The sequence below is a fragment of the Podarcis raffonei genome, chromosome 11, assembly GCF_027172205.1.
Source record: "Podarcis raffonei isolate rPodRaf1 chromosome 11, rPodRaf1.pri, whole genome shotgun sequence".
Taxonomy (NCBI): Eukaryota; Metazoa; Chordata; class Lepidosauria; order Squamata; family Lacertidae; genus Podarcis; species Podarcis raffonei.
In genome coordinates, this window is record NC_070612.1 from 21956311 (window position 1) to 21979661 (window position 23351).

A 23351-nucleotide genomic window follows, 5' to 3' on the forward strand; every position below is an offset into this window, starting at 1 on the left:
CAAATTCTCTGGGTAGTTTACACACACAAAAAATAAAACAAAATGCACATTACAAATACAATATAAATTGCAACAGCCGAAAGTCCAACCAAAAAAAAATCCGACAACTGATATTAATTAAGCACAGAAGCTAAAACAATGTGAAACAATGTAAATTAGGCATAAAATTCAGCAAGGAGAAACTTAGTATAATAACATAAGCATTGAATAGATTCTGCTTTAAAGGAAGAACAAGAAGACCATTACCTAGTACATGAAATACCACCTGCAAGTGTAAACCAGGCCAAGATGTTCAAATGTTCTTCCACAGACAAAGCTGCCCAATTTGTAATTGCTCAGAATGGGAAAGATGTCTCGAATGTCACAGTGCGACAGTTAGCTTAAGAAAGTACTATATGCATCGCTATCCTGGAACGAAAGCATTAAGTGGAAACACAGATCCTGAAGACTTTGCAGCTGTTTGGTGGACTTTTATGACATATATGAGCAACTGTCCCCATATGAATGTTGCAGCTGCCAAATATGACTGTATATGGAATTATCCACGATATGCCTTGATGTGCAAACAGCCTTTAAAGCCTGCTGTCTCTTTGGTCTTCTCTTGGATCATATGGTGACCTCTTGCCACTGATGTCTAGGTGTTCTCTTTTCTTCCTTTCCTTCCAGAACAAGGGAGAGGGGCAGTTTTAATATCTCATAGCTTTCAAAGAGGTTTAGACCAGTGTTTCCAAAAATTGGGTCTCTAGCTGTTTTTGGAGTACAACTCCCATCATCCCTAGCTAGCAGAAACAGTGGTCAGAGATGATGGGAACTGTAGTTCATAAACAGCTGGAGACCTACAGAGGACAGGGCAATCAATAGCTTCTATCCCTGCTGGCTGTGTTTTGCCTCTACTGTTGGAAACAGCATGCCTCTGAATGGCAGCTTGGAAACTACAGGAAGGAAGAGTTGCACTCAGGTCGTGCTTACAAGCTTCCCATAGGTATTTGGTTGGCTGCTGTGAGAACAGGGTGCTGGACTAGATAGGTCACAGGCCTGATCATAGCTGTCAACGTTTCCCCTTTTTAAAGGGAAATTCCCTTATTCCAAATAGGATTCCTCGCAAGAAAAGGGAAAAGTTGACAGCTATGGGCCTGATTCCCAGGATCTTCTCATGTTCTTATCAGGTTTACAGTGCAATCATATAAATGGCTACGCAGAATACCACTGAAGTCCCATTACTCCCAGATAAGTGTATATAGGATCGCAGTCGGATCTTTGACGGACTCAGCATGGAGCTTAAACGAGAAGCCAAGTTACAGGGAACCAGGCAGAGGGCCTTCTTGGTAGTGGCACTCACCCTGTGGAACACCCTTCCACCGGATGTCAAAGAGAAAAATAACTACCAAACTTTTAGAAGACATCTGAAGGCAGCCCTGTTCAGGGAAGCTTTTAATGTTTAATAGGTTATTGTATTTTAGTGTTTTGTTGGAAGCCGCCCAGAGTGGTTGGGGAAACCCAGACAGATGGGCGGGGTATAATTAAATATATTATTATTATTATTATTATTATTATTATTATTATTATTATGCCTCCTAAGATGGAACAATTAGCACTATGACTGCTTTATATAAAAGTTGAAAGTCGGGAGGTAGTTGTGCATGCCGTTTCTCTAATACCATTGTGTTCCTTTTTAAAAAGGCTCTGTGCATTAAATAATTGCCTACACTTTATGAAAACCATATATACTTTAATTGAGATATGCCACATTTTTCTGTTGCAGTCAGCGTTCCAGACAGTAGAGTTATCGGCAAGTGCAGAAGTGGATACAAACGATCCAGATCTATTTGTGATTGGAGAAAATGCTTTATCAGTGAGTGACTGTTTTATGCTCCAGTCTTGCCACGCTAAAAGCTATTATGTCATTTTCACGCTCATTTAAAAACACATGGCACGCTGTATCTTCCTCTTATAAATAGGCTACACTGCTGTTACTGACATGTATAAATTGTTGTGTGAGTTTTAAAGTTACTGGAAACTTAACAGTTTTATGGCATTTCATCTGGCCAGGTTTTGGCTCAAAGGAAACCTAAAGCTATCTATAAAACTTTAAAACTTTGTTATTCAAGACAGTTTTATTCAAAATGGATGTTTGCATGGATCTGATAAAAGTTGGTACAAAAGCATATTTTTTTATATTAAATTAGGAGCTTGCAAACCTTCAGAAAAGAAGGTGGCTTTAGATGAATAGATAGAAGGGAAGCAGCAATGGGATATGGAAGTTTGATTCCCAATGCTGAGACGATGTATGGTAAGGTCTACTTATGGAAAAGGGCTAACTTGTATTGATGCCTCTCCATTCTGCCAGATCTTCAGGAGAGACTGTAGTCTGTCAGGTGTCTCTCTCTATGTATTATTGGGATATATTATATAATATACTGTATAATATACTGCCACACTGGGAGTGGCAAGGTGAGCCTGCTGTCCAATGGTGTGATGGAAAATGAAAATGAAGAAATGATGGGTGTGTTGATTTCAGAGCAGTGCTTAAAGGTTTTATCCAGTTGTTTCTCTCCACTCAAGGAAGACACTTCATTCTAATGATGGTTCCTTGAATGGAAGGAAAAAGCACGGGTGGGCTTTGGTAATATGGTAATTGGAGTGGTGAGGCCATCTACATGCCCTCTTGATCCCTGTCTATCAAGATTCGGGGACGCTAGTTGGATGGGACTGGCAGGACGGGCTGGTGTATCATTACACAAGAGGCATCATCCTGAAGCAGGGAGTAGTGTCCCCACTCCTCAGAGTCCTCCCAGGACCTGGAAGAGCTGAATAACTACCACCCAGTCGTGAATGCCCCTATTTCTTGCATAGGTGATTGAAACTGCTACTGTGGGAAACAGCCCACCTCCTCTGGCAGATCCCTTTGCCCTAAGGGTCTGCCACAGGAGGTAGGCTTTTGCCTCCAAGTCCCAGTTTCCCTAGGAGCAGCCCTTCGTAGCAGCAGCTATCAAAAGCGATGGAGGCATTTGAAATGCTGCAGGAGGGCAAAATGTCCTGCATGGACGCCGTTGCCACACGGGTCTCCTGTTCCCCAGTGGGCAGTCATTGAAAGCAAGCCTAGGCAAAGCAACAAATGTTGATTTTGTTTTGCATTTGGTGCTGTGTTGAAGGGCTGTCTCCCCCAGCATCCCAGTGAAACTGGGACTGCTGGATAACTGACTTTCTCTTCCATTTGCCCCTGATGCCTTTTCCTTGCCTGGATGGAGGATATGGAGAGGCAAGAGACTGTGTATAGTAACTAGCCTAAAATTTACATTAATTGCTGTGCCCACTTTTGCCTCTGAACCCCTCCTTACTGGCATGTCTCACACACACACACATGCAGAAGGGGTTGAAAAATGTTTCCAGCCCCTGCTCTATATAAACCAGGCATAGGCAAACTTGGCCCTTCAGATGTTTTTGGGACTACAATTCCCATCATCCCTGACCACTGGTCCTGTTAGCTAGGGATGATGGGAGTTGTAGTCCCAAAACATCTGGCAGGCCGAGTTTGCCTATGCCTGATATAAACCTTCTCATTTTTAGATCTGCATCAAGGCCTCACTCCCAGTGTCTTCAGAGCCGAGCAGGGACTTTTTCTTGGTGGCACCCCGGGTGTAAAATGATTTCACCAGAGATGCTCAGCTGGTGCCTATTTTCCTGTCTTTTCAGCAGTATGTGAATACAATTACATCCCTCGCTCAGTATTTTAATAGATAATTGATTACATTAATGCTGTTAAAGCTGTTTTTACTGCAGCTTTATAATTATATGGTTTGTAATATTAAATGCTTGATTTTATTTTTATTAGCCACTTGGGAAGATTCCCCCACCCCCAAAGATGGAACAGAAATCTCTTTAGCTAAATTTAAAAACAAATAATTTTCAATTTATTGTGATTTAATTGAATGTAATTGCTGTGAGAGAAGTCTTGATGCATGAATCAAATTAAGGAAATTGTTGTGGTTTCCCACACAGAGAGAGCGAGAGTTAAAATGGGCTATTTGCAGACTGCAATAATGAATGATTCCGCCTCTGCAAAAATCATTATCATGGTCATTTTGTTGCAAAGTACTGTATGTAGAAGACAGACACAATGAAATGTATCAGTGTGTCCACACCCAAAACAGCAGAATAATCATAACAATAAAGCTCTACTGGCAATACATCTGAAATATCTAAGTGGTTTACAGGGTGGAATTGGCCATAAGTTATGAGATTATATTTCATCAAGCAATTTAATTGTAACTTTGCCTTTGGAAGTGAAAAATACATTAAAATGTCCTTCCAGATTTTCAGAGCTAAACTTGAATTCCCATAGATCTTTGAAAACCCTAAATATATTTCGAAGCCAACAAGATCATCTGTATTTATAATTATATTCACTTTATGGAAAGGCTGCCAGCTCCTTGGTCAATGTCAGGATATATTGGATGATGAAGAAGAAAACAGCACATCCTTAAAGTTATATTCTTCCAATTATCCAACCTGTGGGTACAATGGCTGTGCCTACAAAATGTTTAGGAAGGATTTATTCCATATATTTGATTTCATTCATTAGGTGCATCCTAAAATATTCTCTAGGTGGAATACATTGAAACAAAATGCACTGGCTATATCAATTTGGAAATTAAATCATTCACCACCCAGCAACAATTCAACAACAACAAAATCCAAGCAGAGCAAATTCTGCAGTCTCCCATTTTCCGTTTCCCCCCTCAAAGGGAAATACTGATCCCAGAATTTCTGAGTTCAAGGAAGCCTGTTATGTAGGGATGCTGCTGGAATCTGCCTTCACTGAAATTCCGTCATGGAGTCTGGAGTATTTTAATGGGATAAATTTGCATAGGTGAAATGTAAAAAGTTGGAGTATCTTATTCCTCCAAAGGTGCATTTCTAATACTTTGCAAGATATTTGAAAGCAAATAAAAATGATAAATGGCATACTTTTAAGTAATTTTCAGCACCCAACATAGTTCCTTCTTTTGTTCTTGGCAGATTAATAATAATAATAATAATAATAATAATAATGTGTGCTTTTTTTGTTAAAAGTTGTGAGTGTATGTGACAGTTTCTGCTTTCTTCCTTTTTAACTTGTTTCAACAGGAACACACAGAGACCTGGTTCACACTACATAAGCCAAGCTATCTGGAGATGAGCTTGCAGTAACTTTGCTGTTCCTTTTTACTGCCACAGAGTTAAGACACACTAAGTTTAGCTTAGCAGGTCATCTAAACCCAGTCTCGTGGTTGACCTTTCTCCTCACTAACTACAAACTGTAGCTAAGAACACACACACACACACCGATACATTTTGTGGTTAGTTAGAAGAGAGCTTCTTAACCGGGTTTGAACAACATGATAAGCCAAACCTTGGTTTAGCTCAGTTCAGTGTGGTGGTCAAAAGAACCAGTAAAGAGGGATGCTATTGCAAGCATCTCTCCTGCACCACGCATATTCCCAGTATGCTGAACTTCGGCTTGCTGTATCGTGTGAACCAGGACACAGTGAAAGATTTTTGTTTCTTAATTATTATGAAAGTGCAAGTGCAAAATTTATTACCAATGTTCTGAAACCCAGAATTTCTGCTGGAATTCAAACAAAGCAGAACCAAAAGGCGAGAGCACAATTACACTCTCCGAGTGGCCAAAGAATGCATGCAGAATGCATTGATCACTTTTATTTGAGAATTGCTGCTGCCTTACCTTGTCTAACTACAACCATTCTTTCTTTTAAGATTCCGCTCACAATAACAAAGCCCGATGAGAAAGCAGACGTGCCGATTGGAGTTGTGATAGCAAGTGTCCTGGTCGGTCTCCTCTTGCTGCTAGCTCTAGTTGCTGCCTTATGGAAAGTAAGTTAACGATTCGAAAGCAATCATTGGGGAGAAGGCAAATTGCCACAGAACTCCCACTCGTGAGGTGAGAGGCATAGATCCACCACTAGAGGCAGAAAGCTCCTGCACAATCCACTCCGCTCTAGTGGTAAACAACTGAGCTGTGCTGCTTTTATGTCTTGTAGTCATTTTCTCAAATATATTTCATTTTGTGGTTCCTGCTCAATAGTAACCCAGTCATTCCTGGCATAGCAGAACTTAAGAACTGCTTTCCAAAAATTTCCAGAAACCACCGTGCCTATCTTGAATTCACATACTATAGCTTTATCTGTGGCTGGATTTGAGCATAATGCTAAACTAAGGTTTAGGATTATGTGCATGGAACACCCTTTTTCATGGTTTGCCATTATTTCTGAACCCAGAATTGTGATTAATCTTAACCTTGATTTAGAGAAAGAAGCAAAGGTCAGAAACCAGAGTCTGATGTTGGCTTGTTTCTGTAAGCCATAGTTTTCTGTGACAAACCAAGGTTAGTTGAAAACGAAAACAAAATCTTCCATTCTCATAGCATGCTGTAGGGAAACAGGTGCCCTAGTCTGAGGTTCATGCACATAGCACTAAGCCTTTAATTAAATGTATGAGCTAGCCTTAAGTATCATATACCATACATAAGGAAATTATTTTAAATAAATGTATTTCAGTGGTGTTTGCTAATCTCCTTAAAAACATCTCAAAACATTTTCTACAGCTCGGTTTCTTCAAGCGAAAATATGAGAAGATGGCAAAGGATGTGGAAGATGCGGATGAAATTGCAGAACTTACTAAGGACAGAGAATGAATATAGCAGGAATAGCACTGTGTACACCAACCTTCTGATCCTCAAACATTGCTTGCAATCACACTGGTTCAGCAACTTGGGAGTGCCTTACGGATTTTATTTTAATTTCTTATTTTTTTTAATGAAAATGTCATTTTTTTATAGTTGGGGAAAAAAATTTACAGGTACTATTTTATTTTAGCAATAACTGCTGGTCAGTTTGGGGTTTTGTTTACAAGGGTTTAAAATATTTTTATTTTTCTTGTTTGTATTTTTTGTATTTTATTAATAGCTGTTCTGAATCAGCAGGACCAGAAGCAGTAAACACTGAATTGTGCCAGAGATACTATGGTTTATATATTTATATATACATATATATACCATTGATTGACTGTCAGGCTAGTCTTTGTTAAAACATTAACCATAGCTGTCAACGTTTCCCTTTTTTTAAGGGAAATTCCCTTATTCCGAATAGAATTCCTCGCAAGAAAAGTTGACAGCTATGCATTAACACAGCTGCAGTCTAGAGCTGCTGGATGTGTACAAAAGGCCTACAGCAGCGTACTCTCCAACCTATTCACACCTAACACTAAGCCAAACTTAATATGAATAAGCAAGAATAGTGTCATACTCAGATCCTGCTGATGGAATTCTTGTAAGCCTCTGATTGGCCGCTATGAGAACAAGATGCTGGACGAGATGGGCCACTGGAGTTATCATGCAAGGCTCTCTTTATGAAGGCTGTGGCTGGAAGCTCTGAGGCAGCAGGAAGTATCCACTCCTTCTGCTGCGGCTATTGTCTCTTGCATTTGTGGGTGACCATTTTTATTATCACCCACAAATGCAAGAGAGACCATTTTTATTATCTAGACAGCATCTTAAAAAGCAGAGACATCACCTTGCCAACAAAGGTCCGTGTAGTTAAAGCTATGGTTTTCCCAGTAGTGATGTATGGAAGTGAGAGCTGGACCATAAAGAAGGCTGATCGCCGAAGAATTGATGCTTTTGAATTATGGTGCTGGAGGAGACTCTTGAGAGTCCCATGGACTGCAAGAAGATCAAACGCATCCATTCTTAAGGAAATCAGCCCTGAGTGCTCACTGGAAGGACAGATCGTGAAGCTGAGGCTCCAGTACTTCCGCCACCTCATGAGAAGAGAAGACTCCCTGGAAAAGATGCTGGTGTTGGGAAAGATGGAGGGCACAAGGAGAAGGGGACGACAGAGGATGAGATGGTTGGACAGTGTTTTCGAAGCTACATACATGAGTCTGACCAAACTGCAGGAGGCAGTGGAAGACAGGAGTGCCTGGCGTGCTCTGGTCCATGGGGTCACGAAGAGTCGGACACGACTAAACAACTAAACAACAACATCAACAACATCATTTTTATTATGTATTTATTAAATGCTTGCTGGGGCAGAGTTCCATGGCCAAAAAGACCGTGTTTCACCAAAAATGCATGAGAGCCCATGATAGATCTACATCTGGGGCTATATTCTAGAAGTATTTAGGCTACTATTGGGCTATTGTTATTGCAAAAAAACATCTGCCTGAAAAACTGTTGGACCCTTTCAAAGGGATACAGCCGCCCACCCCCCAAATTTGTGTCTTTAAGATCAGGGAAATAACTTTTGTTGAATATTTGAAATGATAAGTTTTCCAGCCCTCGAAGCTGGAAGTTTGCAATCCTGCAGCTTTCATTCATTCCCATTAAGCCACATGTTGCAATTTACACACTCCATAGTTTCTACCGCCAATACTAATTTTATTGCACTTTTCAAACTGGCACGAATCTGCAGTCCTGCTGTAAATCGAATGTAAATATATAGGTTTATAAACATGCACACCTTTTAAAAAAAAGGTATTTTAAAATGTGTTTTTGTACTAAAGAATTCAGTAAGGCATTATTTTAGTGGAATTTGACGCAATGTTAAGTGTCACAACAGAATCAGTACTGTTCTAAGAGATGTTCCAGAGGCAAAGGTCACTTAACTGCACAATTGACTTGTAGCTCCTCTTTTGTTTCTCAGGTGCAAATTCTTCCACCTTCCTTTACAATGGCTTGTTAAGGATAATCCTATCTAACCAACTTTACCCACCCAGAGAAAGCAGGGCATGTTCTGAACCCTATTTAATGACAAAGCTAGGATTTCAACTGCACCAGCACTGTTCATTTCAAACTAGTGTACTGAATACAGCATTTCATTGGAAATTGTAAAGGAGCCTGGCTCTACTAATATACATTCTGCTGTGTCAACACCAATTGAAATTACCAGGAAGCTGTGAGCAATTTTCATAAAGGCTTTATTTGTACAGGGCAAAACTTACCTCTGTGAAACTACTCTAGGGTCTTCTGCAAGTAACCTGAAAGATGGTGCTGGCACAAGCTGAACTCTCTGCATTTGGGGTTTGTGCAGAAGTTCAAAGTAAACCTTGTCCTCCCCACATTGTTATGTACATTTGCACTACCTTTTAAATCCATTGTATATAGCGTGTTCTCTTTTTTTATATGATGAATCCAGGTGTAATAGTTTGCCTTTGTGTATGTATATTTTGCACTTTTATTTCAGAATTTCAGAACTGAAATAAAAACGGATTTGCCTTGAGTAAAATTGAAACAAACCTGGTGTAGACTACACTGAACTCTTATTTCATATGCCTGCAGTTAGTTAGTTTCTATTCACTGTGCTGGGCATGTAGCTTAGAAAGACTCAGCCCAGCTCTGCCTGCAGATAAATGTGCGCTCCAAGTGGCGAGATTAAGTTATACAAGTCAAAACTTAACTGTAAATTGATAAGCTGTCCTTAATCCAGAAGAAAACATACTATTTGCTTTAGTTATCATGGAAACAAGCATCGTTTTACACCTTACAATGGAAACCAAAAAAATCCGCTTTTCTTTTCCTTTGGTAAACATAGAACGTATGTACTGTATTGTCACAGGCTTGTTGGCATAGCAGTTTCTCCACTGACCCCTACTGGTTGTTCCCAGTACAGGACCAAGTACTGCTCTTCCAGATGTGTATTGCAAATTCTCTTAGAAATGTTGCAGGAAAATTCAGAATATGTCTCTTTACAGCAATGTACAGAGTGGTGCTCTGTTGTATCAAAAATTCAAAAGTCTGGATATGCAAAGCCTGGCAATTCTTCCCCTTTTACTATCATTTTAATGTAATTCAATGTATTTATAATTTAAATATAAATATTTACCATTCAGATCTTAAATAAGATATATATTTTCACCCTCATTTTTAAATTTAGGATTCTTAAACTTCAATAAAACATGCTGATCACCCAACCAGGGAAAAACTGTAAGCCTGTGTGGCTTTTTATCCCACTGAGTGCAGTAGCTCTTTTAAAGTGCATACCCATTTACCCGGGAGTAAGGCCCACTAAATTAAATGGGACGTATTTCTGAGAGGACATACATAAGACAGTGGTTGCCTGCATTACTGCAGGTCCACAACACATTTACACATGGCTTCACAAAACGTATTGGTGCATCAAATAAATAAACAAACGTAAAATCTGTTGCAGGCTTTTGAGCACAACTGAGTTTAATCTGCTAAAGAAGAGTCCATATTTTCAGAAATAAAGGAAGGGGCTGAACATAAATAATGGTTGAACAAAAAAATTAAAATTAATTCAGTGCTTTTACATGACATTTTTAACCATCTAAATCTGTCCACAACTCCCAGCAGTCTTATGTTTGAAACCAATAATCAAAACATGAATGCATGATGACAGAAGTATTATCTTCAGACACTACCAAAAGGCACTTAAGTTTATTCTGTTATGAGGCAGCACTTTTTAAAAACACACACACACCTTTTTACTCCTTAACTGTTCCCACTGATTGTTATTATCAGCCTAACCCTTTTGAGCTACACTACTTCTAGGGTTACAAACGCCTTGCGCTTCTGTAGCTGCATATTATCCTACACATAGTCAAAGGAGCCAAAGTCACCTTCCCATGGCCACTGGTATGTACTAAACCCATCTGAGAGTTATGACACAATTCGGAATCTAATAAGCCCCAAAAGCTCCACCCAGTGCTGGAAAAAGTCCATATGCTGCTAGCAGCATGGCAGAAGTAGTTGCCTTAATAACTTTACAGGGAGCGATGGCTCAGGAGTGCCTGTGGCTTGTGTTCAGCAAATGCAATTCAGTCGAACTGCAACTATGAACTATGATGAGCCCCGGTAACCCAGAACAAATCCGCTTTAATGAGCAGGTTTGAAATAAGAATTTGCTAAGTGTGAACAACTCCATGGGGATAGTAACTTTTATGTTTACATACCTTTGACCCCTAGAAGAAATCACTAGAATAAAAATATATATATTCCACAACCATTAGTGTATTTCCAATTAAATGTTTGACAATCTTTTTTTTAAAAAAAATTGACTGTGTAGGCTATGAAGCTGCCTTACTCAAATGACAGAAAGTGGCTTAGGGTCCAGTTGTCATGTGAAAGAGTTTTAATCTGAAACAGAAGCTTCTGATCTTATCCTTGCAGCCATGCTGTATTATTTAAGCACAGTTGGGTAGTCTTGTCGGCAGAGCTTTATTTCAGTGTCTTGGCCCAAAAGCACTCCTTGTTTTCTTTCCAAGAGGATTCCTCTTCATAGACCTCCTGCAACCAGAGAGCATCATGGATGATAACTGTTGCAAAGCTGATCACACAGATCAGCAAACACAGATGAGGAGAGAGAGAAATGTTCCTGTGACTGCAACCAACCTGAAGCATCTAGATTTTTAAACTTCCTGTTGATGATGGGTTCTATTAAAACCTTTGAAACAACAACCCCACAGCACAATTCAGGAGAACAGCTAAATGATCAATTTACAAAGGAGCCCTGGAGGGCAGGAAAACTGAGTGCATATATGGATGAATGCATAGACTCCCAAAAGCAAAGGGCAGTGTCCTTCAGTGAACAAGCCTGAAAGGCAGCTCTCGTGGGGCCCAGAATCTCTGCCCCATTACATATCCTCATTCACAAAAGATATATTTTATATATTTAGATTAATCAAATACCTGGATCAAACTGATGGGAGCTTTGGTGTGTGTGTAGCACATGTTTTCAGAAGTCACAGCAAAATTTGGCGGACACGTGTAGATTGACACTTTTGTTTGTTTGTTACATAACTCTTGGAGAAACTTCACCCTTCTTCCCAAACTGTCCCTACCAGGCACACATGGAACACATGTAGTTTATTGTATTAAAAAAAGAAAGATGGGAGAAATGACACATACACATACCTTTTTCCATATAGGGACGGTTGCTTTCAAAGCATTGATGCCATATTGCACAGCCTCAAGAGACTCCGCTCTGTGAGGCGAAGAGATTGCGACCATCACACTCGCTTCACTAATGGGAACCGAACTACAGAGAAAAGCGAAAGGAAATATTAGTTGTTGTTTTCATCCATATTCACTTAATCTTCAGAGGGCTAAATAAAATCCACTGTCTTTCTGCTAATTACTGCACACTCTCACACACTGCAGGCAAGTTATATCCTAGGAATCTCAAGTTAGAACTGTCATGTCCCTCTCTTATACTTTCTGAGGCAGGATTCAACAGGAAAATTAAGAAAACAAGAGACAGAAATTACAAGAGCAACTTGATGTGACAGTAATTGGATCATTGGTCATACATACCCAAGTCTATGGTGTATAGCTATGTGTTTCACTGAAGGCCATTTTAATCTAATATCTGTGCATATTTTCTTGATTTCCGCTTCTGCCATCGGTTCATATGCTTCATATTCTAAGTGTATGACCTTTCTCCCCTCAAAGTTATTCCTGGTAGTGCCTGAAATGAAAGGACGTGTTCAACTGGCTGGTTGGAAAAGGTCAGCAGGACAAAAGCATTCACTTCATGAGTTTTGTTAAAGCTGGTTAACAAGGTTATCAGTGATTTCCCAGACAGTGGTCCCAGGTCCAAATGAGACCAGTCACCTGAGGAGGGTCCACAGCACACTAACAGAACACAAGTTCTGTACATGCAAGCCTAGTCCCCAGCCCTGGAGAAGTTGCGGCACTTCTGCTTGTGGCTGCAGACATGAAACTGGCACACTGTTGGAAACCGATAGGGTTCACCATGAAAGGCTATTTTGACAGGGTTTGGGATATAAATGTTCACATGCTTAGAGGGGTAACTAAAAAGGACAATTCTGACAGAATATGGACGATTCTTTCTTTTTGGGAACCAGCTGCAACCACCCATGTAAGTTCTGTAAGGGTGATTTTAACAAGTTTTTTTAAAAAAATAATAATTACTGGGTTTCTCTCTTATTCCAAAATTCATACTACATGCATCAAACCTACCTATAAATAAAGACACAGCTCCACAGCAGGGGGAAACCACCAGTGCTGATATTTCATCTGCCGAGAGCTTCTCGTGCTTCAATTTTATCAAGTCTTTGGGCTCATCCTCACTTACGCTCATGACTTCTCTAGGAATAAGCAGTGGTGAAATGAAAGTTATTACCGTATTTTTCCATGTATAAGACGATATGTTTTCCTTAGAAATAATATGCAAAAAATGCAGGTTGTCTTACACACGGATAGCAGAGGGGGGACAGGCAATTGGTGGCAGCAGCCAGCAAGAGTTTGGCAGCGGCGATTGGGCATGCGATTGGTTGCTGACAATTGGCTGTGGCTGCAGCAATTGGGTGTGCTATTTATGACAGAGGTGAGGTGTGCATGCACTTGGCTGTTGTTGCGTCGAGTGGGCAGGTGGGCTTTTGGCGGTGAGCGTGCCGACAATTAGTGGCCGTGGCGATGCATGCTATTTGCAGGCAGGTTGTAGAGTGATTGGGGGCGGTGCCCCTCCCCCAAAAAGCTGAACAACTCTGGGCAATCCACCCCTTTTTTGTGGTCCAAAAAAAGAGGGGGCGTCTTATAAATGGGGGGGTGTTATACATGGAAAAATACAGTAGTCTAGTTAATGGGATCATTTGAAAAAATGCTTCTTGACCTGCTACTAGAATAATAGAAATTCCAGGTCAAAGCCTTAAATGAGTGTATTTAGAGTGTGGATGCTGGAAAGAGAGATAAACCAGCATCACAGTGTATCTGGCATGTGCAACTTGGGCCTCATCTGCACGGTACATTTAAAGCTGTGTCATTCCACTTTAAATAGTCATGCAACCAGTGTGCTGTGGCACCCTGGGGTGCCTTGAATGATGGTCAGGGGTGCACAGCTGTTTCTTGCAGCAGCCCTGGCTACAAGCTCCCTGGGCGAATGGTGCCTCTGGGGCTAGATAGGGGGTGCTGGCTGCCAGGAGCTGAGGCGGCCTTGGAGTAAGCAAGCAAGCGGGCGAGGGAGCCCAGCCAACCAGTCTGCCAGCTCTTGCTGGGGAATGGACAGACAAGTCCCAGTCCCCTGTGGGGCAGTGTGAGGAGGCACCTCTCTTTGGGGCAGGGGCAGCTCAGAGTCCAGGGGCAGCGGCTGCCCAGAGGACTTCTAAGGAGAGGGGAGAGGAGAGGAGGCTGAGGGAACCCTCCACAAGGGAGGGTGTTTGAACAAGGATGAGAGGCTGCCAGCATTGCAGGCAAGGGGTGACATAACTGGGCTCCTGAGCCCCACAGGGGTGCCGCAGAAAGAATGTAGTTGGTCAAGGGAGCCATGGACTCAAAAAGGTTGAAAACTTCTGTTTTAGATTTAGAAATTCAGGGATTTCTCCTCCTGTGAAATTGTGCGGGGAGCTCCATAATTAGAACTAGCTTCCTACTCAGAAATTCATCCCCAAAATGTGGAAAGTAGAAGGAACATGGTTGAAGAGGGCAAGTCTGCCTAGTGGGACTTTGTTTCCCTGCTTCTAAATCACACAATTGGAAACATATGAAGAAGATCTGAACAGAGATTAGGTTATTCTTAATTACTTCCATAGGACACAACTCCTGTTTGTGTAGAGAATCGTAATTTTGGCACCTGTACCCATATCATGTGTGCAGACACACCATTATTCATACCTCATCGAGTGCCGAGAGGCTCGTTCACATGTTACACTGAACACAAGAAAAAACAGTCTCGACACATGCACAAGCACTGGTTTCCAAGGGTGTACACTTGTTGATTTGCACAGCTCAACTACTGTGTATACACGGGACACAGACTGCATACCCACTGAATGTTACCTGTGAATAACTGTACCAGTGTACAGCACAACAATTTCTGTACACTCATTTAACGTAACATGTGCACTCCCCTAATCAAATCGCCCTTTAGGAAGACAAGAGCACACACCTGATGCCGTCTTTCCAGAGCTAACCTCCACTAATTGGGGGGATAACAGCAACCTCGTCCCCTGGGTTGAGGACCACCAGTTGATCCCCAAGAAGCACGTATTCCTGGCGGACAGCAAAGACGACTTGTTCCTGTATAGCAGCGAGCCTAAAGAACGACATCAGGAGAAAGAGTAATGTTTCCTAGGACACCACAGGCCTGAGGCTAAACAACTCAAACCAGCTGAAGAGGAATCAGGTATCCCAAATGTAAAACCAGTTCCTGAAAAGAGCTAGTGGCAGAAAAGATTCACAAGGTGGGACAGAGCTGCTATACTAGCTTTCAGGTGTTGCTTACCAGTAGGTAGAGGGTTAATGCAGTCAAGAAATCTGAGCTGCCTTGCCCTTCCTGGTAAGCAACAGGGAACCACCTGCCAGGAAGCCAGCATAGCAAATCCATACGCCCCACAGGCTCTGTGACACTCACTTATCAAGACCAGTTCCTGAACTCTGATTTCCCAAGCAACCAAGAATTCAAATGTTTGCCACTTGTTTCTTTGAGGAGACCATCCGCCTACAAGGAAATAGAAGGACCACCACTACAAGTGGTGGGAAATGGAAATCAACTGGGAAATGGAATCTCAGTGTGATGGTCACAGTAGTCATTTCTAACCTGGTGCATGGGCGTAGCCAAGGGGGGGAGCAGCTGCCCACGAAAATCAATAAAAATATGTAACTAATTGAGGTTCTGCCCCCTCCCTAACATGAAGTCTGCCCCCCCCAATAAATCATGACCTGGTGCCCTCTGAAAACTAATAATAATAATAATAATAAATTTTATTTATATCCCGCCCTCCCCAGCCGAAGCCGGGCTCAGGGCGGCTAACAACAATCAAATAATCAAACAATCAAATAAACCAACATTCTAAAAATATTTCATTATAAAAATTAATTAAAATCAAGTTAATGGCAACCATTAAACAAAGCTCTGTGCAGGTTGCCAGAGGAGGGAGTCAGGCTGCGCCCTGACCAAAGGCCTGGTGGAACAACTCTGTCTTGCAGGCCCTGCGGAAAGATGTCAAGTCCCGCAGGGCCCTAGTCTCTTCTGACAGAGCGTTCCACCAGATTGGAGCCGCAGCCGAGAAGGCCCTGGCTCTAGTTGAGGCCAGCCTAACCTCTCTGAGGCCTGGGACTTTCAGGATGTTTTTATTTGCAGACCGTAGGTTTCTTTGTGGGGCATACCAGGAGAGGCGGTCCCGTAGGTACGAGGGTCCTAGGCCGTATAGGGCTTTAAAGGTTAAAACCAGCACCTTAAACCTGATCCTGTACTCCACCGGGAGCCAGTGCAGCTGATATAGCACCGGATGAATGTGGTCTCGCAGCGAAGACCCCATAAGGAGTCTCGCCGCGGCATTCTGCACCCGCTGGAGTTTCTGGGTCAGTCTCAAGGGCAGCCCCACGTAGAGCGAGTTACAATAATCCAGTCTGGAGGTGACCGTCGCATGGATCACAGTGGCTAGGTCAGGGCGAGAGAGATAAGGGGCCAACTGCTTAGCTTGGCGGAGATGAAAAAATGCCGCCTTTGTTATAGCTGTAATCTGCGCCTCCATAGAGAGGGAGGTATCGAAGATTACACCCAAACTCTTAACGGACGGTGCTGGCACTAACTGCACCCCCGCAAGAGATGGGAGTTGCCCCCTCAATCCCATATCGTCCCGTCCCAGCCAGAGGACCTCTGTCTTCGAAGGATTTAACTTCAACCGGCTCCCACGTAACCATCCAGCCACAGCCTCCAGGCATCTGGTCAGTGTGTCTGGGGCCGAGTCAGGATGGCCATCCATCAACAGATAGAGTTGGGTGTCATCGGCATACTGATGGCAACCCAGCCCAAAACTCCAAACAAGCTGGGCGAGGGGGCGCATAAAGATGTTAAAAAGCATTGGGGAGAGAATCGCACCCTGAGGCACTCCACACACCAAGGAGTGGCGCGATGACAATTCCCCCCCAAGCGCCACCCTCTGTCCCCGACCAGAGAGAAACGAGCGCAGCCATTGGAGGACTGTGCCCTGGATCCCCACGTCGGCAAGGCGGTGGTCTAAGAGTTCGTGATCGACCATGTCAAAGGCTGCTGACAGGTCTAAAAGAATCAGCAGCCCTGACCCGCCTCGATCCAGCTGCCTGCGGAGATCATCTGTTAGGGCGACCAGAGCCGTCTCGGTCCCATGACCAGCTCGGAAGCCGGACTGGAATGGATCGAGAGCCGATGTTTCATCCAGAAACCCACCAAGCTGTTCAGCAACCGCTCTCTCAATCACCTTACCCAGGAACGGAAGATTCGAAACCGGGCGGTAATTGGATAGATCTAAAGGATCTAATGATGTTTTCTTTAAGAGCGGGCGCACCACTGCCTCCTTCAGTTCCCCTGGGAATGTCCCCGTGCCAAGGGACAAATTGATGATATCCCCCAGGGGGGCCCGCACCTCATCTGGACACGCTCTAATCAGCCATGACGGGCACGGGTCAAGAGGACAGGTGGTGGGCTTTCCAGCTTGGAGGAGTCTGTCCACATCGGCTGGAGATATCCGGTCAAAGTGGTCCAATACTGGACCCGAGGACAGTCGAGGGGCCTCCAGTTCATTTATTGTGTCCAAATTGGCAGGAAGGTCATGGCGGAGCAACAGGACCTTCTCCGCAAAAAAGCTCGCAAATGCCTCACAGCTGTGTGTCAGATTGTTATTTAAATTTGGCTGTCCTTCAAGGGACGTTAGAGACCTAATTATACTAAATAATTGCGCCGGGCGAGAGCTAGCGGATGCAATGGAGGCCGAGAAGTAAGACTTCTTAGCGGCCTTCACTGCCATCTCATAGGTTTTCATAAAAACCCTATAAGATGTTCTTGAGGCTCCGTCACGAGCACCCCGCCATACTCGCTCTAGCCGTCTGAGATCCCGCTTCATTTTCCGAAGCTCCTCGGTAAACCAGGGAGCCCGGTTTCTGTGGGGTCGCAGAGGGCGCTTAGGTGCGATCTCATCGATGGCTGCCAGGAGCTGGGTATTCCAGCCCTCAACAAGCTCAGTCAATGAGTCGCCAGGGGGAGCAAGGTCCCGCAAGGCCTGACGGAATCTATCAGGGTCCATCAGCCTCTGCGGGCGAGCCCAAATTGGCTCGCCACCTAAGCAGGGTGGGGGTGGAAAGTCAATCCTGGCTTTCAGAGCATAGTGATCAGACCATGGCACTTTCATCAAAGGAGACATGATCACATCTATACCGGCACCAAAGATCAAGTCCAGCGTGTGGCCTGCTTGATGTGTGGGGCCCGAAACAAACTGGGAGAGCCCTAGTGTTGCCATGGAAGACACCAGGTCCAGAGCCTGTGAGGAGGGAGTGGCATCAGCATGGATGTTGAAGTCCCCCAATACCAATAGGTTAGGGAACTCCAAGGCCCAGCCAGCCACCGCCTCCAGCAGGCCTGACAGGGTGGCTGCTGGTGCGCTAGGTGGCCGGTACACCAGCCAGACAGCCAAGCTCACCTCAGAGCCCCACACTAGGCCAACACATTCAATGCCGGGGATCAGTGGCGATGGTAGAGCCCTGAAAGAACAATCTTCCCGGATTAATAATGCCACCCCTCCCCCCCGGCCCACAGTCCGTGACTGGTGGAGGACGGAGAAACCCGGGGGCGCCATCTCTCGTAAGGTAACAGTTTCCCCTTCGCGCACCCAGGTCTCCGTCACACAAGCCAGATCGACCCCCTGCGAGGTAAAGAAATCTCGCAGGGTGGCGGTTTTGTTGCCTATAGACCTGGCATTGCACAACACCAGTGACGGAGGTGAGTAATCCTTGCTCACCCTACCCTCGTCCCTCGGGATGGGGCGCAGATTGGAAGGGGTACGAGCATATCTGTATCTCGATCCCCTTCGCCTATAACATCTGCCCCCACCGCCATACCTCCCTCGCCCCTCCACGGTAGCAATCCCAAGCCTCATACTTGCCTCCATTTACAGAATAGAAAAACAAAACAACCAAAAGCAATTATACCCAAACAAAACCAATCCCACCCCACTTAATATCCAACCCCAAACCAAAACAAAACGGAACAAAACAAAAATACATAGATAAAAACCACCATTCACGGTGGTACAACAGAATAAACAATAAAAACACCTTTAAAACATCTTAAAATATATAAAAACATCTTTAACATTTGCTGCAGCAGCACCAGTGTCCTTAAAGCTGTCACAGAGGTGAGCCTGGGCCCCGCCCCCTAGGCCAGATGGAATTAGCCTGAGGAGGGAGCGGCCTTCCCCCACACTCACGGTGCAGCAGCAGCAATGTCCCAATGCCTCAATGAGGCCTCTTAAAGCCGTGGCGAAGGTGAGTCTGGGCCCCGCCCCCTAGGCCAGATGGAAATAGCCTGAGGAGGGAGCGGCCTTCCCCCACACTCACGGTGCAGCAGCAGCAATGTCCCAATGCCTCAATGAGGCCTCTTAAAGCCGTGGCGAAGGTGAGTCTGGGCCCCGCCCCCTAGGCCAGATGGAAATAGCCTGAGGAGGGAGCGGCCTTCCCTCACACTTACGGTGCAGCAGCAGCAATGTCCCAATGCCTCAATGAGGCCTCTTAAAGCCGTGGCGAAGGTGAGTCTGGGCCCCGCCCCCTAGGCCAGGTGGAAATAGCCTGAGGAGGGAGCGGCCTTCCCCCACACTCACGGTGCAGCAGCAGCAATGTCCCAATGCCTCAATGAGGCCTCTTAAAGCCGTGGCGAAGGTGAGTCTGGGCCCCGCCCCCTAGGCCAGATGGAAATAGCCTGAGGAGGGAGCGGCCTTCCCTCACACTTACGGTGCAGCAGCAGCAATGTCCCAATGCCTCAATGAGGCCTCTTAAAGCCGTGGCGAAGGTGAGTCTGGGCCCCGCCCCCTAGGCCAGGTGGAAATAGCCTGAGGAGGGAGCGGCCTTCCCTCACACTCACGGTGCAGCAGCAGCAATCCCAGGAACGGCTTCAACCGGCCGGCTAAACCAGGTGAGGATACCTGAGGGGTCTCAAATCCTTGGTGTATTAGGGAATTCTGTTGCAGGTGAAGAAAAGCCCCCACGCCCTGCGGCCCCATCTCTCCGTCCGGCGGGGCCCCCCAAGACGAGCAGGGGAGGACAAGGGGGGTCTCTATCCAGGCGTCTACAAGTCCCATCAGCCTCTGCACTACCTAGGCCTGATTATTATTATTATTATTATTATTATTATTCAACTTAACGCCTCCCTATACCCGGAGGTCTCAGGGCGGTTCACAACAAAACCACAACATATTAAATCATACCAAAAGCAGTAACCCAAGAACCCCCCCCCCCCACACACATGGCATGCTAAGTCTAGAACATCTGGGCAGCACCAGGTTTGCAAAGGATAAGTTAAGAGGGTCAAACAAGGACCAGGAGACCCAAGTTTGGCTACGATGTTTACTGGGTGATCTTGGGTCAGTTACACACTCAAAAGGCAGCATCTTTTACCAGTCAGAAGTCATCATACCTTGAATGCCTCTTGACAATTTCTTCCCACAGCTGCAGGGATGTTATCTGTTGGGGCACGGAAATGGTCTCAGTGCGGACACCGGCTAATTCGGCACTTTTTGCAAAGTACAGCACTACCACCTGTTTTAGAAATGCAAACCAGATAGATAATAATAGTCACTCACCTATGCCTACACAAGCTACTATGAGTTCTTCAAAGGAACAAGAGCAGGGTTGTGAGCGAATAAACCTACCCTTTTCTTAGTTGCCCACAGCATACGTAACTCACGAATTCATAGAACAGCCCGGCACCATCAAATAGCATTATTATTCCCATACCAGCTGAAGATCAGGATAAAAATACATTCTTAAAATTTGAGATTGCACATTGTAACAATGGCTCACCTAAGGCCATAGGGGACTGCGCTGGACCATCAAGAAGTAATTTCCCCCCGCCTTCCTCGGTCAGCAAACCTGCTTGGAAGCAAGTTCCACAAAGGCCAAGGAAGTCAAGTCAGGCTTTTTAAACACAAGCACAACAGCAGTGCTGCATTGTTCGCTGGTCTCCAGTGTAAACAGACCAAATGCACTCAAGGAAAATAAAATGAAAAAAGATTCCCTGCAGCTCGGTTCACATCAGTTAAGAGCATGGAACCAATGTATATATGGATAACTTCCAATAAAGGGATAGTGGATAAATGTGCAGAATTGCAAGCTTTTATTAATAAAATGGGAAGTGCAGAAGTCCTTCTGTGCACACCTGTGGGATTGAACTGCACAGCACAATGCCAGGACCAGATGCCAAAACAGCATCTTTACACCCACTTCTAAATGACTGATCTGGGTTTTTGAGCTGTAATTTAACTCCTACTGCTGCTGTTTCTCCATGACATTATTCTGAGACTTTTTCCGAGGAAGAAATTGTTGCTGTTGGTGTGGAACTTCTACTTTATTCTCTTAATTCGTTTCACGCGACGAACCACCACCTTGGGCAGCTACGTGATGATCCCGAAAGGCAAGACGCGGAGCTTGCATTTCAAGCAGCGCTCCCTAAAGCCCAAACCCCGGGGACCAAACTCGAGAAGACCGTGCCTCTGAGCGCATGCAGAGGGCTTAGCGCCCAAGCAAACCGACGCTCCCCTCTCTCACCAAGGCTTCGGGGGAACCAGGTGCCTCCCCACTCCGATCCTGCTCAGAAATGCCCTCGGGGGGGGGCGGGGGACCGTGTCTCATGGCGCCTAGAAGCCAAAGGCCCAGGGGCGGATCGTGATCGAAGGGACCGAGGGGGGATCGCAAGCCAGCGATCGCGGAGGGAGGCTTGCAGGGGAGCTCCTCCTTCTGCGTACCTCGCAGCTCATGGGCGCGCCGTCACGGGCAGGCAGCTGCCCCGCTCTCCTTTCTCAGCTATCGGCTTGCGGGGTTCTCCTTTTTTGCGCCTGCGTCAGCTCCGTGAAAGGCCGCGGAGGCGACTAAGCCGAGCCGGCCTCTTTCGGCACCGCCTCCCAGCGGCTCCACCTCCCCGTGGGCTGGCTTCTCGGAGCGGAAGGGAAGCCGGTCGCTTTGCTGCGCCTGCAGTCGAGGGAAAAGGACGGAAGGCTGCGATCCTGCACCCACTTACCTAGGAGAAAGCCCGGCTGAACTCCGCGAGGCTTGCTTCCGAGTAGGCGCGCGCAGGATTGTGCTGTAGGGCTGCAGCCTTCTAGCGATCGCGGGGATGCACTTGCGAGTATAGATGCGTAGGATCAGGCTGCACAACCCGGGCTTGGCTAGGATATGAGCACACGCGTGCAACTAAACCCCAGTTTGCTCCTCTGCTTGCAGGATATTTGAACAAGGCCCGGAAGGCGTGTTTCCTTGTCATTTCATACACACGTGATCTAAGAGATATGCTGTAATCAGGGCTGGATTAAGACCTTTAGAGGTCCTAACACTTAAAATATTTTGGTGCCCCCATATTTATCTGAATCAAAATATAAACAATAATGAACCGTGAAATAAATAAATAAATAAATAAATAAATAAATAAATAAATACACACACACACACACACACACACTCTGTATATGTGTATATATAAAATTTTCAAAATAAAAAAGCCTACAATAAGATGGAAAATAATGTTTATTTTTGTATACATCCACTTTATATTTGAAAAATGTTCTCCTTTTTCTAATTGCAAAGTCTTTGATCAGAGCCTCAAAACTAATCTTACACAATACACCTGCTTCTATATTTAGTTGAGATATTGTATCCAGCCTCTCTTGACACATAGTTGTTCTGTTGATATTTTTAATATACTTCAACTGAGAAAATGAACACTCAGCTGAGCAATTTGTGACCATTAATGTTAAAAAAATCTGGCAATGGAGCATTTCCGTGGTGCGCCCCCCACACACACTGCCTTAATGCCCTAAACAGGTGCTTATTTTGCTCAATGGTTAATCCATCCCTGGTTATAATCAACACACTATATTTATATAGATTGCAGCAACTAATAACAATTTGTAAAATGCTTCTGCTCTCTCCGCCTACCTCACCTGAGGGAGGTGGAACTGCCAAGGGGGCACCCTCTTACTCATCTTAGCACCCAGGATGGTTGGTGGGGAAGGAGGTGGTCACTCAGATATTTGGAACCGAAGTCATTTAGGGTTGTAGAGGACCTTGAATTGGGCCTGGGAAAGGCCAGGCAACCAATGCAACCAGGCAACCAATCCATGTCATCTTCAAGGGCAGCCCTATGTAGAGCATATTGCAGTAATCTAATCTAGAAGTTACCAGAGCATGGAGTACAGTGGCCACTTCTGCCCAAAGGAAGCCAGAGCTGGAAATTTTAACAAGAGAACACTTTCTTTAAATAGGGAAGGAAGAAGTGCAGAGTGGACCTTTCCTCAAGGGCTTCCCCAACCTGGTGCCCTCCAGATGTTTTTGGCTACAACTCCCATCAGCTCCA

The 23351-nt window shown here is 44.7% G+C and overlaps 3 protein-coding genes across 3 annotated transcripts in view; 1 reads left to right on the forward strand and 2 right to left on the reverse strand.

The window, feature by feature from the left end:
* Positions 1-7806, forward strand: part of ITGA2 (integrin subunit alpha 2) — a 55538-nt gene extending 47732 nt beyond the window's left edge. Inside the window, exons 28-30 of the mRNA XM_053408238.1 lie at positions 1763-1852; positions 5758-5874; positions 6605-7806. Of these exons, the coding sequence (XP_053264213.1) occupies positions 1763-1852; positions 5758-5874; positions 6605-6694 (297 nt within the window). The 3' untranslated portion in view covers positions 6695-7806. The remainder of the gene's footprint in view (positions 1-1762; positions 1853-5757; positions 5875-6604) is intronic.
* Positions 7807-10876: 3070 nt separating this feature from the next.
* LOC128423360 (molybdopterin synthase catalytic subunit-like) lies at positions 10877-13121 on the reverse strand. The gene is made up of 4 exons (XM_053408437.1): positions 13001-13121; positions 12332-12485; positions 11933-12056; positions 10877-11305 (listed from the first exon to the last, which is right to left on the reverse strand). Exons 1-4 carry the CDS (start codon positions 13119-13121, stop codon positions 11237-11239), a joined length of 468 nt encoding a protein of 155 aa, XP_053264412.1. The 3' UTR covers positions 10877-11236.
* Positions 13122-14944: 1823 nt separating this feature from the next.
* Positions 14945-21920, reverse strand: LOC128423361 (molybdopterin synthase sulfur carrier subunit-like). Its single transcript, XM_053408439.1, has 3 exons — positions 21748-21920; positions 20421-20542; positions 14945-15071 (listed from the first exon to the last, which is right to left on the reverse strand). Exons 1-3 carry the CDS (start codon positions 21757-21759, stop codon positions 14945-14947), a joined length of 261 nt encoding a protein of 86 aa, XP_053264414.1. The 5' UTR covers positions 21760-21920.
* Between the last annotated feature and the right edge of the window lie 1431 nt (positions 21921-23351).